Source organism: Peromyscus eremicus, chromosome 1 (assembly GCF_949786415.1).
Source record: "Peromyscus eremicus chromosome 1, PerEre_H2_v1, whole genome shotgun sequence".
NCBI classification, from domain to species: Eukaryota; Metazoa; Chordata; class Mammalia; order Rodentia; family Cricetidae; genus Peromyscus; species Peromyscus eremicus.
The window spans coordinates 90,188,505-90,204,508 of NC_081416.1; the positions used below are offsets into that span (position 1 = coordinate 90,188,505).

A 16,004-nucleotide genomic window follows, 5' to 3' on the forward strand; every position below is an offset into this window, starting at 1 on the left:
AAACATAACAAACTAAAAGATACAGCAGACCCAATAAAATTAATGTGTTCCGTCTGCTTCACTGAAGCGCATTCCTCACAGCCCATCTTAATCTAAAAGGTGAAAAGAAGATTTCATTTCCAGAGAAGCTGACTTCAAAAATGTCAGATTACACTCTAAAGGGAACGAACGTTACCAAAACAATTTTCTTCAAAACACAATATCCAGGATCTTCTAGTTTGTGGATAAATAAAGGTAGTAACAATACAGTAAAGGTAGCAAGGGGATAAGGGAAGGAAGAGCACACAGCCCGACAGGCCTGACTCTGCTTCTGCTGGGCTGTCATCTTGCTCTAGGTCTCAGTTTTGTACTGATGAAATGAAGAAATTCAATTAGGCCTGAACTTGCTGAGATTATGATTTTATGTTACACAACAATAAATAAGTCTTACCAGTTTCTGATTTGTTCAAAATTGATGAATAGGAGTAGCTTTGGCTGACATAATCACTGGTAGAGGCCACAGAACCTTCTCTTGGAAGTGGACCTATAAATCTGTCATGCATGCTGTCATCCACGTTACTGGAGTCCTCCTAAAATGCAGCATAACCAGTATTTACTGACTAGCAACGGTGAGAAAAATTTAAATCATGCTGTGACTGATCCTACCAGACACCTAAGGAGTGTGTGCCCTGAGTTTCTTGCAGGCAACTCTGAAAGATGTCTCACTCAGAGCACCAACCAATGCTCCTGACCCTTTTCAAATAACTTAACTTTGTAGATTTTTTAAAAAGTTCTCTTTAAAATGTTTTATGTACATGAAGAAATGAGATATGTCACTATGAAGTCCTGAGTGAGCACCTAAACATTCATTTTTACGTCATAAGTTAGGCCCAGCAGTTGAGGGACATTAGAGAATTGCTGGCTTCAATAGAGAGTTGCTCAGTCTCTAACGAGAAACTTCCTGTTAATGTGTAATATGTTGAAAAGGACTAAAGGGCACAAAACCAGCATAAGCAATTAAGACAGAGCAAGAACAGTGACTAAGCAACTGAAACCAAAACTCTAAAACTGTGAAGCCAGAGCTCTTACAATAATAGCTAATTATGCTTTCAAAGTCACCCAAGACCAATCAAAATCCTGTGATACCACAAAACGAAAAATGAGCTTCAGGGTGCTCAAGTGGCACATTCGAGTGCTGTTTTGGCACAGACATACTGCTTATTACCATCTCCTGATCAAAGGGACGTCTTTACTCACAATAGATTTCTAACAGAAGGCCATCAAAAAGAACATTTTGTCCTGAGCAAGTTTTAGTAAAGAGGAGGGCTCTGAAAAAGTCCATATTCTCTGAGCCTTAGTTTCTTCAATCTGTAAAAACAGCTACCGTACCTACGTCCTCTGGAATTTGTAACCATCAAACAATATTTATTCACTATAGTTTTTTTTTTTTTTTTAATGAGTTCATTTTTAATTTTATGTGTATGAGTACAGCTGCATATATGTCTGGGCACCACATGAATGCCGTGCCTGAGAAGGCCAGAAGAGGGCATTAGATTCCCTGGGACTAGAGTCACAATCGTGAGCTGCCATGTGGGAGCTAGGTAGGAATCGAACCTGGGTCCTCTAGACCTTGACCTCTGTTCTTGACCTCTGAGCCATCTCTCCAGCCCCCACCATAGTTTTTAGTTAAGGAAATAGTATCTTGAATATATAGTGTTTGTAACTTATATATGTATACCTCTCCAAAAGTCAAAACTATGGGTAAATGTTCTTCCAATTGGGAGTCAGTGGGCTAATCTGCAAGGCTACTAGACTAGACAGGAATGCCTGTTCAAGTAAGTCTGAATTGAAGTGAATATTAAATCAACAGAAGCATCTAACTGACATATTAGTCAACCCAAAAAAGATGGGGCAGGGGATGTGTCAGGGAGTGGGAATGGAAATGGTCTCCCATCAAATAACTAAAGAGCTGATGAGTTTTATACTTAACTAAAGGAATAGGCCATGGAAATACAGGCCTTTATGGTATTCTAATCTGGGCCTTTCCTATCCCTGTACAGCAGTAGTCTCAATATGGCAACAGACTAAGCATAATCGTGCTGTGGATACCTGATGCACCCATGCCATCACATATAACTATAGCAAATCAACACAAAAGGAAAAGGAATCATTTATCATACAATTGTACATCTCTTCTTCCTCTGGAAAACTACATTCCCAGAGCACAAAAATTATGGATATTAAGTCTTCTTAAATAGCTTACCAACATCATCTGAGGCTGTTCACCATCTTTATCTGTCAAATGCAGAAAGTTCTTCTTTCCTGGCTCAAAATTAGCATCAAGAAGAGACTTGTCACTGGTGTGATCCAGTGGTGCCTATGGGTAAAAAATGTTAGACTATAAGAAAAATTACTTGTGATAATAAAACACCAAATACATACACATTTTCATGAAAGTAGTATTTTTTCAGTAATGATTGGATAAATTTCTTTTTAGCCAGGTTTTGAATGAACTCATCTATCACAAACTAAACCCAATTAATAGTACAAATGCTGTGGGCATCCCAGAGGCTTACATCCTCCAACATCTAAAATCCCAAAGAAAAGGCTAAGGGATTGATGTTATATATAATACTCATCAAATTCAATACACCTTGTATATATACATTGGTTCTTTTTCTAAAATATATGCAATGCAATAGATTTTCATAAAGATCTTTTAAAAAGCTTATATAACTAAAACTACAAAATATTTGATATTTGAGTATAAGAATTCTCAGATAAGCAATATACTGAATATCCAAACCAAAGCAGGGATGGTAGCTAGCACCTGTAATCCCAGCACTTGGGAGGCTGAAGCAGGAGGATCACAGTCAAGTTCAAATCCTACTGGGGCTACAGAGTGAAACCTTGTCTCACCCCAAATCACAAAATAATTATACAGCATAAATGTGAGTGTGTAAGTGTGTGTGTGTGTGTGTGTGTGTGTGTGTGTGTGTGTGTGTGTATATATATACTAATATAACCCTTTAAGGAGAAGGCTAAACTAGGAAATGCTATCTATTTCCACTTTATTGTCAGGACTCAAGAGGGTATGGGGTTGGGGGATGGAAATGATCACTTCTTCAATAATCTTCATCTAACTCATTTACTACTGTAGTAAAAATAAATACAGGATTGGATCATATGGTGACCTAATCATGTGTCTACCAAATAATCCTCTAAACTCCATGAATGCCAACAAAAACTTTTAAAGAAAAATTTGGCAACAGCACAGGAAAAGAGTATCATGAACATACCAGAAATTCTGAGAAATTAAAAAATAGAAAACAGTTATGATTTATATAAAACAACAAACCTAGAGGAAACCTAGGGCTTAAAGTGCCTACAGGAGACTGCTGTGGAAGGAAACACATAAGGGTGATAGGAAACACTAGGCAAAGGTCAAGAGCTGAGGCCAGGGAACCGAGCTGAACAAATGGGAAAAGGCATTTTGTCATTCTGGCCTCTCCTTTCCCTCTTCAGACTAAGCAGTGGGCAATGGAACTTATTTTCTTCCTGCCAAAGCAAAAGCATGGGCACTACAGTCAGTCACCATGGCAGAGCAGAGCCATGCAGGGAGATGCTGGGCACCTCTCAACCCCACAGTCAAATGGGGCTGATATCAGGATGCTTCATCCCTTCTAGAAGAAAATGGAAACTGAACACTGCAAATTTTATCAGCTTCTGTGGAGATTCTTGAATATAAAGATAAATAAAACAAGAATCACTCAGCCTTTGAGGAGATGCTACAATATGAAAGAAATGAGGCAATGCAACAAAAAAACAGATCACAAAAGATACACGCAGTTAACAGGACAGAGACATTAAAAAAAAAAAATAGTTCACACCTGAGACTGCATACATTAGAAACTTTGGAGTTTGGGAGTTAAAGAGTTTTACATGGTAACACATTACATATGTACACAGAAAAAAAAAAATGCCCAGAAATACACATAGGTATACAAATAAAAGGAAAAAAAGTGATCTTATTAATAATTTTTATTAAAAACATCAAATGAGTATCTCAGTAAACATGGAAAATTTTCTTCAGTTGATATGTATGATAGCCACCTTTTTATGAATACAAAACTGATGACCTGATATTATGCAAACTTCAGGTCAACTGTTGACTCCACAAGGGAAGAGGGACCAGTCACTGCGTTGCACTCAGCACTACACTTTTGATAAATGGCACTGTAATGTCCAGGCTTTCACTTAATTACCACTAATAACTGCAGTAATCATAGCTATGACATTATTATTAGCAGCTTAAGCAGATGCTTTAGGTCTGAGGGTTACCGTATCAGCAGTATTGACTCCATTTCCCCACGCCAAATCAAAGGTTCCATTTATGTAGCCTACTTTGTTGGCCACATCTTCAAAGAGCTTTCTGACTGGGGTAGATGCTGGTAAATTTAAAGTGATCCGTTCATTTACTGTTTTTGAGTTAGTAGTATCTTGTATTATACATAAGACTCTTGGTTCTTCAGCAGCATTTTCTATCTGAAATGTAAAAAAAACAGTTATTTTCAATTAATATTCCTAAAGGAAAACACAATTATAAATAACTATAAATTTTATGATCATCGTAAATGACCCATAGACAGTATATTCTCTGTACTGTTTTACTCTGTCTGAAACACACCCTAATAGATCATGTCAAACTTAGCACCATGTTGCTTTGGAAAAGTAGTTATTCTTGTGGATATATGCTTTTACCTTTAAGGTTATAAAGCAATAGAGCCAAGAAGCCATGAAAATTTTAAGTTAAAAATTACAAAATTTGGGGCTGGAGCAATGGCTCAGAGGTTAAGAGAGCTTGCTGCTCTTCTACAGGACCTGAGTTTGTTTCCCAGTATTCATGCTGAGCAGTTCACAACCACCTGTAACTCAGCTCCAGGAGACCCAGTGCTCTCTTCTGGCCTCCCTGGGCACCAGGCATATAGGTCTAGACATATATGTAAGCAAATCATACAAATAATTTTTTTAATTACCAAGTTTGATCTTTAAAAAATGTGTCATTACCAAGTCTTTTCAACCGTCAATCTGGAAATTGGACTAGAAATTCTCCTTCCTTCTATTATAAATTCTCCTTCCATCAGTAATTATCAAGACAGAAATTAAAAAAAAAAAACTTTCTCAAAGCAAAATAAAACCCAAAATATGCCATACACGCCCCCTTAAGCTCTTGAAAATACTGATTTTTATCTTCCATTTCCCATGGTATTAGCAGTTTCATCAATTGTATCTGAACACACCGGATGCTTGAGTGGAAGAAATTCCTTTCTCTTCCTCATCTAAATGGCCAGATCAACAAGAGCCACCTATACCTACCAAGTTTCTGAAACCAGAGCCAAGCTAAGTGTCTTCCAGTTTCAGCTCTCCTCTTTACCTGCCACTAGCACCAAATTGTATCTAGTCTAGTCTACTTTTAGGTATCCCTTGCTGCTCTGTTCCCGACTATAATCAAGAGTATCTCCTATCAAAATTATGGCAACAGCTTCCTGAGAAGTTTGTATCTTTCAATCTCATATTCCTTCAATCCAAAACAGTATTTCTAATACTAGCTCCATTCTAATACTGGCTTGCATTCCCTAGAGGGCCTCTGGACATCCCTACGCAAGGCTATTCAGAAACACAATCGTCACATTCTGGTGCTCTACCCAAATATCTTGTCTCCTCTCTTCTTCCTTTCTCACCTCTCCTACTTTGTGGTACTGCAGTGAATTTAGAATCTCTTGCATGCTAGCCAATACTCTACCACTTAGTGATTAATCCCAGCTCCAAGAATTCCTTCTTTGTCTTTAACAGGATCAACTTCAACCTTTTGCTTATGTCCATAGCATCTACTTTAAAATAAGAACTAATAAAATCACTGACTAATACTGACAACAGGACAGCCACAAGGTTTATGTTAGGTGAAATAAAGTAAAATCATTGTAATCTGTTTCTGCAATGTCAATTTTGGACTTGGAAAGGATTGTATAAATTAAGGTTAATCCTATTAAGAACAGAAATACATTGCTATAAAAGTGTAACATTTAAAACAGATTGGCTAGCACCACATTTCAGACAAGTAAAAAATTTAATTACTAACAATAACATACTTAAAAATGAAAATGAGAAATACCCTCTCTATAAAAACTAAAACTGTAAAAAAGGGCATTATTAACATGCCCCTGAAAAGGAGGAAAAGCCTTCAACTGTGTATTTAAAGTAGACATTAACACACAGAATGGATTATATTACACACTTGAAATCAAAATTAAGAAACATAAACCAGACCCTTTAAAAAAAAAAATTGGGGGGGCTGGAGAGATGGCTCAGCGGTTAAGAGCACTGATTGTTCTTCCAGAGGACCAGGGTTCAATTCCCAGCACCCACATGGCAACTTACAACTGTCCGTAACTCCAGTGCAGGCAAAACACCAATGCACATGAAATATAATAAATAAATTAAAAAAAAAATTGGGGCCTGGAGAGATGGCTCAGCGGTTAAGAGAACTGATTGCTCTTCCAGAGGATCCAAGTTCAATTCCCAGCACCCACATGGCAGCTCACACTGTTTGTAACAGTTCCAGGGGATCCAACACCTTCACAGACATACATGCAGACAAAACATCAATGCACATAAAATTAAAATAAATAAAATTTTAAAAATCTGGTCTAGAGAAAAGGATGAACTCAAAATAATTTCAACTACTAAACATTTTTTTTGGGGGGGGGGTTGGTTTATGTTTTTTTATTTGTTTGTTTTGAGACAGAGCCTGGAAACATATCCTAGACCAGGCTGGCCTTGAACTTTTCCTGACTCAGCCTTACAAGTGCTGGTATTAAAGGCATGCCCTACCACACCCAGCAAATATCTACTTTTGTAATTCCAACACACCTTAAAAGACCCTGGATATGGAAAATGCTGCAGAGTAATATACTAACCATGGTGCTATGGCAATATCACGGCCCTATGCATCCTCAGCTGCTAACTTCCTCAAAATGTGTGAGAGTAAAGTACAAGAACTCTAGATTCTTCTCCTCCCACCTGAACACAAAGGGAAGTTACCACAATGGAACCTACGTGAAGAGCACTGTGCAATAGTAAACACAAAATTTAATCTTATGTGTTCCTTTTACTTCCTTTAATGTCAATAATTATTTTTTATACATACAATTATGCTGCCCTTTAAAAAAACAGTAAGGGCTGGGTATGGTGGTGCCTGCCTTTAATCCCAACAATCAACAGGCAGAAGCAGGAAGATCTCTATTGAGTTTAAGGCCAGCCTGGTCCATACAGTGAGTTTCATACCGACAGAGCTGAACTCTGTCTCTAAATAAAATAAACGAATATATAAATAAATGTTAAGAGTATAAATAAAGAGAGAGAAATGATCTATAATTCTATATCTCAAGAGACACCCAGTAACGTTTTACTGAGCAACTTTCTAATATTTTTCCTATGTACTCACTCAGGCTTCTTAGACACAGTCACTGAATCAGAGTAGACAAGCTATTTTACATTTCTTGATTTATAAATACATCATGCAATTCTTTTTCTGTCAGGCTATAATTTATCACTTTCAGCTGAAAAGTATTATTTAATGCATGGATTAATTTTATTTTTAAAATAAATTTTAAAAATAAAATTATCTATTTTACTGATTCTAGGTCAGATTTGACTACGTTTTTTTTTTTGGGGGGGGGGGTGGAGGTCAGTATTGAGGATTGAGCCAGAGCATTGGGCATGCTAGTTAAGTGCTAGACTACTGAGCTACAACCCCAGCCCACAAACTTTTAAAAATAACTATGTGCTAAAGCTTTGCACCCATTCTGTTTTCTAAAATTTCCAGGCCCATCATATATTACTCTTGAATTCAATTCTAATATATATATATATATATATTTTTGGTTTTTTGAGACAGGGTTTCTCTGTGTCGTTTTGGTGCCTGTCCTGGAGCTCGCGCTGTAGATCAGACTGGCCTTGAACTCACAGAGATCCACCTGGCTCTGCCTCCCAGTGCTGGGATTAAAGGCGTGCCACCGCTGCCTGGCCAATTCTAGTATAATTTAACCAAATACAATATTCTTTAAAGGTCTAAACTAGCCCTTTGTAAACCATTACTTTATTTATACCCAATTACCTGGTTTGTTCTTTATTTCACCTATAATTAAACCTAACATGTGGCTACCCACCACACATTTCACCTAATGTTGGAATCCCTGTTTAAAAAATAAAAATCTCCATTGGAAAGTATCATAAATAAGATATTGTAATTTTATAATAAATAGCTTTTCAAGAGCAAAATTCCTCTACAGTATCAATTTAATCATTTTCTAAAACATTCAAATGTAAAAATATATTTCACAGACTGGAGACGACTGGAGCAGCTACCTATTTTAAGGCTATACCTTAGAATGATGGTACTTATGGCCAAAGAAAAATTCAGTATTATCTTCAGGTGAATTACAAAATGTTGACTCTTTGCTATTCTTTTTCCATTTTCCCCCTTCTCACGAATTTGAGTTGGCTACGTAACTACTATGTTTAGGACCATCAGAATGTGTGACACTGTGCCACTTAAAGCTGGGCCTTAAGAAACCATCAGCCTTCACTCTGCATCTTGGAAAGTCCCCTTTATTAAGCAGTCCTAATGTAAGAGATCTGATTACCTTGGCATTAGCACACTATGTGGAAGCCCTAGCAAGACATAGGCAAAGTGGACGCTGAGTGGAATCACTGAGGTGTGATACATGAGAATAGCATTCTTGGACACTCCATCCAAAGCCAACTACCAGATGAATGGAGCCAAGTAATAATGCCTCAAGGAACAGAGCTCAATAGCTGAGTCCTTGCTCAAACTTCATTTCACAGAATCCTGAATAAATAAATGAATTGTTCTTTTAAGCCACTAAATGTTAGGGTAAGCTGCTACCAGCAACAGGTAACAAAAACATGGCAAGATACAGTCAGGTACATGCAAACTATTATAGAAAGATGTGTCAATGGTGGGTGGAGGGGGGTGGGAGTGGGAACACCTGAACATAGATTATGCTTTAGGGGACGGAGCAAAAATCTTTAGTTCAAAGAGTTCTAAGAATTCAAGGTGAAAGAAAGCTACAAAGTTCTAAAAGCCTACAGAAGATTCCATTTAGGAAGACAAACGAGCTTAGGATGAGGTTTTGAAAGGGCAAAGTTCCCTCCAGGAACTTAGCAGGCCTAGCCAAGAAGTCACAATTGAATTTACTTATCTGACACACACATTTGACAGTCAACCTAAGAACTGCATTGGAAGCTTGTTGCTTGTATCTAACTCACTGCACAAACAGTTGATTTCCCAGCACAGCTGGAAAGGAACCCTCAAAAAGTAAAAATCAAGATAGAATCTTGGTGCAAAAAGTACGTTAGGATACAGATTGCAGAGTAAATACTGTTTTCTTCCAGAGACAGCTTTGCTACTAGGAGAACACAGAAGTAGCTGACAAGGGCAATCCTAAGTACACCCTGAATGTATAATTCTCTCAAATCGTCTTGTCTCTATTTCTTGACATTCTTAACAATCAAACTTTGAAATTACTGTTGTCAACATTGAGCTTTTTTTGTCTTTAAAAACAACAACAACAACAACAACAACAACAACAAGTTCCTAAGCTGGTCCAGGGCCTACAGTTCTGTAATTCTAGCAACTCAAGAGGTTGAGGTGGGAAGATTCCAAGTTCAAGGCCTGTCAGGCAACTTAGTGAGACTGATTCAGAATAAAAAATTTATAAAGGGTCTGGAGACATAGCTTAGTGGCAGGTTTGTGAGGTGTGAGGCCAGAGATTCAATCCCAAGTACCTCAAAAACGACACAAAACCCAATCAACAAAACAGTTCTTAGCTGTTTCGTATTTAAAAACACTAAGTAAGGTATATAGCTGATGGTATATGTTCAGTCATTGATGTAGTAAATAACAAAAAGAGCTACCAACATTTGATTTTTATGGGAGAAAATTGTTAAAGAATTAAAATGTTGTGAAGGGTCTTCTTTACTTCTACATTGCACAGTCAACCCATTTTCTCTTCAGGCTGGCATGCACAGTCCATTTCTCTACTTCTGGGTACAGAAGCTGCTATGAGGTAAGAAATGCAGTCTCGGGTCTTTGCTTTGTCTATTCACTGTTCATAATTACTACACTGCTACAGATGATAAAAGAGAATTGAGTATAAATATTTTTGCAACTGAAATTTACATAATTTCTCAGCCCCATTTACATCGTTCAATTTTAAGTAATAATTCTTGGTCTGCTGATTGATGAAAATCCTAAATTACATTAAAAAGATGATTTTATTTTTAAGATTCTCTTTGCACTGTATCAAAGCTCTAACCTACTCAAGTTATCTGTATCATCTTTTCCTAAGTGGTCTCCTGCAACCGTTGGGTCCCGGGGAAAACAGATATAGATGAATCCATGGAAAGTGAAGTCTGAACAAAAGGTTAGAGTGGAATGCACAGGGAAGTTGGGCTTATTAGGAACACAGGCGCTCCAGAAGCTAACATTTGTATCTAATTCTTCAGTAAGACTTCTAGGTAGAGGGCCTGCAAGATGGCTCACTGTGTAAAGACACTTGCCGTCAAGCTGAAGACCTGAACTTAACTCCTGGAATCCACATGATGGAAGCAGAGAATGGACTTCCCTAACAAGTTGTCCTTTGACCTTCACATGCAGGAGCAGTAAGCGCTCCTCTCCCAAATAAATAAATCAATAAATCTTATCAAAAATTTCCAGGCAGTAACTTTGTAAGGTATTAAGTTATCCAATCCCTAGTACTATGAGTGCAGATATATTTATTTTCTATTATTTATTAGTAGTGCAGAAAATACATATATCTGTAACAAGCAAATACAATATCCGAATGTGAAACAAAGGGCTCTATCATTTTACCTCAGTCCTTCCTCTGCATTCACTTGTTACAAAGGACTGTCCAGAAGTAAAATTCATATAAGATGACATCTATGCTACTAAAATTGGATGGGAATAAAATAGCCAAACAAGCAGAAAACTTAAGACATGCTTTGTTATTAAACAAAAACACGAGCATGCTGTTATTGCTCTGCTGACTATCACACTAAAGCAATGACACCAGCAGGCTACCTGTAAAAATTTCTTCTTCATTTCATCAAAGATATTTTGTCTGCATCTCCAAAACACATCCTATGGCATATAAGAACAAAATGAATTATTCCCATAAAATGAAGGCATTAGTGAAATGAAAGAAAAAGACATTTTGTGATAAAATACATATCATTACAATATTATACATCATCTAGGATTCATTCATCATTTATGTTGCAACTGTAATGCTGGGTATCAGTCTTCTATGTATACTGAAAACCTATGGTACAGTGATGGTAAGGCTGACATGGAAACTGGCACATTTTAATGACAGGCACCTTTAAGATAAGCTTCTTACTATAGGTCCTATTTTTTAACAACTAAGAAAATAGACACACACTTGTATGCAAAAAGAAATAAAAGTTACCAATAATCAAGAAGCAATTTCTTGAAACCCCAAGTCTACAATATCCACGCTTCTTCTATACACATTCATCTTTTGCCCCTTCCTTTGCTTAATAAGGAGAATATACTGAATTAAAGGTCATTTTGCCTTTATAGTAGAAATATAATTCTAATAGCAGTAATCATTTTTCAAACAGTGACTCCAGGGTTGGGGATGTATCAGGAGGACCAGAAGCTCATGGTCTCCTCAGCTATATAATGTGTTCAAGGGCAGCCTGGACTATAGGAGACAAGGTTTAAAAAAAAAAAAAAAGCAATTCTAAAATAGCAATCATTAGCAATTCAATATATATCCTATCAAAATTTCTATTTTACAGTGAGTGACTCAGGTTCTAACCAAAAGGATCATTCTGTTTGACACAATTTGAATCCTGCTTCTTGTCCTTTACTACTCACTTTCCTGTGCCAGAACCATCAGTTTAAAAACTGAAGTTTAGTAGAGAATGTTGACTGTATCTTTCACAAATACTGACCTGAAATCATCTGTTAAAGCTGCTTTAGTTGCCTAGAATGTAACTGAACAAAGCTCTTATTCCCTGGACGAGTCTTTACATAGTGAGAAGCAGGCCATTAACAAATCTGAGCAGCCAGGTACTGCCACACTCAGTCTTAACATTTCTGTCCATGGTACCCAGATTGCGTTTCCCTTGATAGCCTTACCTCTTTGGCTCAAGTTTCATTGTGGCAGTTTCAAAACATGTGCACCCAATTCTGTGACATGACTTAGCAAAAGTAGGAATCTAACGTCACGTCCTTTGAGGTGGGCCTGGTGACTCCCATGCTATAACATGACTTCCAAGGCTGGGTTAAAAAGGACTTTAGACTCCTGGCTTGCTCTCAGATCCATGCCCTTACAATGAGATCCCAGATGACAACCAGCATTCACAGTACACAGCCCAAGAACTCTTTCAGGTGCTTCTAGCCCTACCCCTGCCTGGTTGATGCCACACAGCAGAAAAGTAAGTTAGTGTCACCTGTCTTGCCTGGGCTGCTACTCTGTGAGGAAGAAGTAGTTTAGAGACAGTGGCTACACAGCTGAAGATAATCAGAATAGCTCATCTCTCGCCATTTTACCACCATAATGTTGCTATCACTCATCTTCTTTCCCCTCAAACTTCTCCCAGTTCCTGTAGCCACCTGATCAGCAGTGAATACTTCCCCTATTGTCTTCATTTCCAAAAATAATCTACTGTGAGACAAGACAAAACAGACAGGACTTTTCCTCCCACTTAACAAAAAAACTAGATGTTCCATTAAAATTGTTACTCACGCTTAATCTTGGTCAGAAAGTTCTTTATAAGGAATGAAATATAAATCAAATAACTATAAAAATTAAGCGATGCACACAGCAGCAAGTCCAACGTCAGTCTAATTTACATGAGTTCCAGGCCAACTTGGACTATATGAGACCACTCTATCTTAAAAAAACAAAACAAGGGGTTGGGGATTTAGCTCTGTGGTAGAGCGCTTGCCTAGCAAGCCCAAGGCCCTGGGTTTGGTCCTCAGCTCCAGAAACAAAACAAAACAAAACAAAAAACTTTTTTTTTAAAATTAACTCAATAGATGGAAGACCTAATTACAAGAGCTAAAACTATAGTCTCTCTAGAACCAAATATATCTGGGAATTTGGTTAGGTAGAAGATAAACTTTTTAGCCAGGTATGGTAGAGCCTTTAATCTCAGCACCTGAGGGTAGCTGAGGACCTCTAGAGGCAGGCAGACCTCCAAGTAGAGTTTCAGGCCAACTAGGGCCTTTTTAGCAAATGGTTCCAGTAAGTAGCCATTCATAGATGGGGAAAACACATCAAAATTAATAGAATTTCTTATGTCCTACATGCAAACCATTTCAGTTACATTAAAGACCTAAACAGCAAAACCAAAGTTATAAATCCTTTAAGAAATTTTACAGAATATCTTCAAAATCTTAAGCTTGAAAGAATTTTAAGTATGTTAAAAAGTTCAAAGATGAACATTAAGTTAATTAAAATTGAAGACATGTAGAGTTAACAAAACAGAAAGGGCAAAAAGTTACGAAGACTTGAGAAAGAATGTTCACAAAAATGCAACTAAAAAGCCTGCTTCCTGAGTCAAAACCAACAAGTATCCAGCAGAGGACAGGAACAGCTCCTTAGAAAAGGATAGCTCCCAAAGAAATGATTAAATGTGTAAAAGTCTTAATCAACAAAAAGACACTTGAAAAAAATCACACTTCAAGATTTCTCAGTCTTAGTGTGAATGTAAACTGATACCACTTTCAGGAAACTTTGACATTACATTATCTATAAAACAAAAAATGCTTATTCATACAACCTACCACTCTCACCCTTAAAAATATCCATCTGCCTTCCTGCTTGTCTGTCTATGGACTCATCCATTCATCCATCCACCTATCTACTGATCATCTCCTAGAGAAGCTCCTGTCTGAGTTACAGCAGACATACATAGAAATGTGCAATTACTACTGCTTAAAATAGTACAAAACTGCAAACATCCCAAATGTGATTTGATGGATAAACTAATTAAGAGTAGGTATCATTAAAATATGAACCAAGCTATGTATTTTTGGCATTGTATATTTACTTACTTCTTTTTATAATTTAAATCTTAAGAAAAAACTTGGTAAATTTAATTTATATATATATATTATATAATACTTTCAAATCAAATAAGTGAAAATTTTACAGATTAAAAAAAGAAGAAGAAAGAAGAAAAGAAAGGCAGGGAGGAAGCAGAGGGAAACGATGGTGGTATAATCCCTGGGACAGTGGCTGTCAACCTATTTGAGTGAGTACAGACTAAAAACTCAGAACAGATCTGGAAAGGAGCAGTCCCACTAAACAGGAAACTTTTAATGACCACACTACCAAAGCCAATCAACAAAGAACAAAGCTGACCCTGCTCTACCCCCACCAGCTACCAAGAGGGACACTCACTTGGCTATAATAAGGAGTCCCCAGCCCCTAATCAGGGAGATGTCCAAAAAGACAGTGTGGGCAGACTGGAGCACCCTCTTCACTTCTGTATTACAGAAGCCACATGGGAAGGAACCAAGTATGCTGTCTTTCCCTTCTAGGCAGGGGTCAGCTCGGTAAGGGCTGAACTTAATCAGCACCCAACAGTAACAAGGCACTTGACCAACAGCTGAAGTTTATAGTAAGTTTTCCAAAAATGTAATATCCTATAGTTAATGAAACCTGCCTATACACTCCCTGGGCTTAGCCTAGGTCATGGTGACATGGCTGAATACAACAAGAACGTGGGGATCATCAGTAAATCTAGAACCCACTGTGGCGTTACCCTTTGGAAATGGAAAGAAAACTGCAATCTACCAGCACTCCAAGTACTATTTCTTCTTCTGTGACAAAACCAAGATGAAGAGATGGGCCTCTGGTATCTGGTACTATGGTTCCCATGAAAACAATACCTGGCCAGGCCTGGACCTGAAACACGACTTGTGCTCACAGTAAAGTCTGCTGTCAGAAAACTGAAGGAATTCTAAGGCCAGTAGACATACCTAAGCCTACAGTCAACAGGTTAGTTTAAACAAACCTGTCTACAGATCTGGAAGTTCTAATTCTAGTAATAGCAACAACAACAAAAACTGAAGAGAACTCACCAGTAGATATCTGTACACTCATGTTCACAACTGCATATTAATATACCCCCAAGTGGAAGAAGCCTAACTGACCATCAGTGAGATGATTTAGTGGGTAAAGGAGCTTGTTGTCAAGCCTAACTAATGCCTGAGTTTGTCCCTGAAATCTGTACAGTGTAAGGAGAACACATGCTGTCCTCTGATTTCCACATGAATACTATGGCATGTGTAGGCCCACACACATGTATACAAATAAACAAATCTTTCAAAAGATGTTAAAAGGGGAGGAGGCTGGAGAGATGGCTCAGAGGTTAAGAGCACTGGCTGTTGTTCTTCCAGGTCTTGAGCTCAATTCCCAGCAACCACATGGTGGCTCACAACCATCTATAATGAGATCTGATGCCCTCTTCAGGCATGCAGGCAGAACACTGTATATGTAATAAATTTTAAAAAAATGTTAAAAATATGACAATCTGTTTATTATGAAATCTTGGGGACATAAAATACACATTCCACTCTTATAAACGCTCACATGCATGTATTTATTTAGCGGTTTCCACTGAGGACTCAGGAACAATGACATGTTTCTAACAGCAGATATGTCAGTGTCTATCTATGGTTTTGGTTTCTAGGTACTACTTTCCACAACAAAAATCAAGATCCAGAAGACTTGGTAGAAATGTCTGAGAAAGTTTAAAAAAACAGACAACCAACCAACCTAAGTACTCAAAGAAGTATTCAAGATATATCAAGAGAATAATATAAAAACTCCTTGATAGGTTGTTCTCATAGCCAAATCTGGATAATTCCAACATAAGCAAATGATTCACTTAATTTA

General features: G+C 37.5%; 1 protein-coding gene across 3 annotated transcripts in view; it reads right to left on the reverse strand.

Moving 5' to 3' along the window:
• The window catches only part of Usp47 (ubiquitin specific peptidase 47), an 87,489-nt gene that overhangs the window by 54,104 nt on the left and 17,381 nt on the right, over positions 1-16,004 (reverse strand). For 2 of the 3 annotated variants that reach the window (XM_059268771.1, XM_059268793.1), the window contains exons 2-4: positions 4,321-4,524; positions 2,243-2,356; positions 431-569 (exon numbers count right to left, since the gene is read on the reverse strand). In XM_059268771.1, the coding sequence (XP_059124754.1) occupies positions 431-569; positions 2,243-2,356; positions 4,321-4,524 (457 nt within the window). Of the gene's footprint in view, positions 1-430; positions 570-2,242; positions 2,357-4,320; positions 4,525-11,146; positions 11,203-16,004 lie in introns of those variants that run through there. The other variant, XM_059268782.1, reaches the window with a different exon arrangement.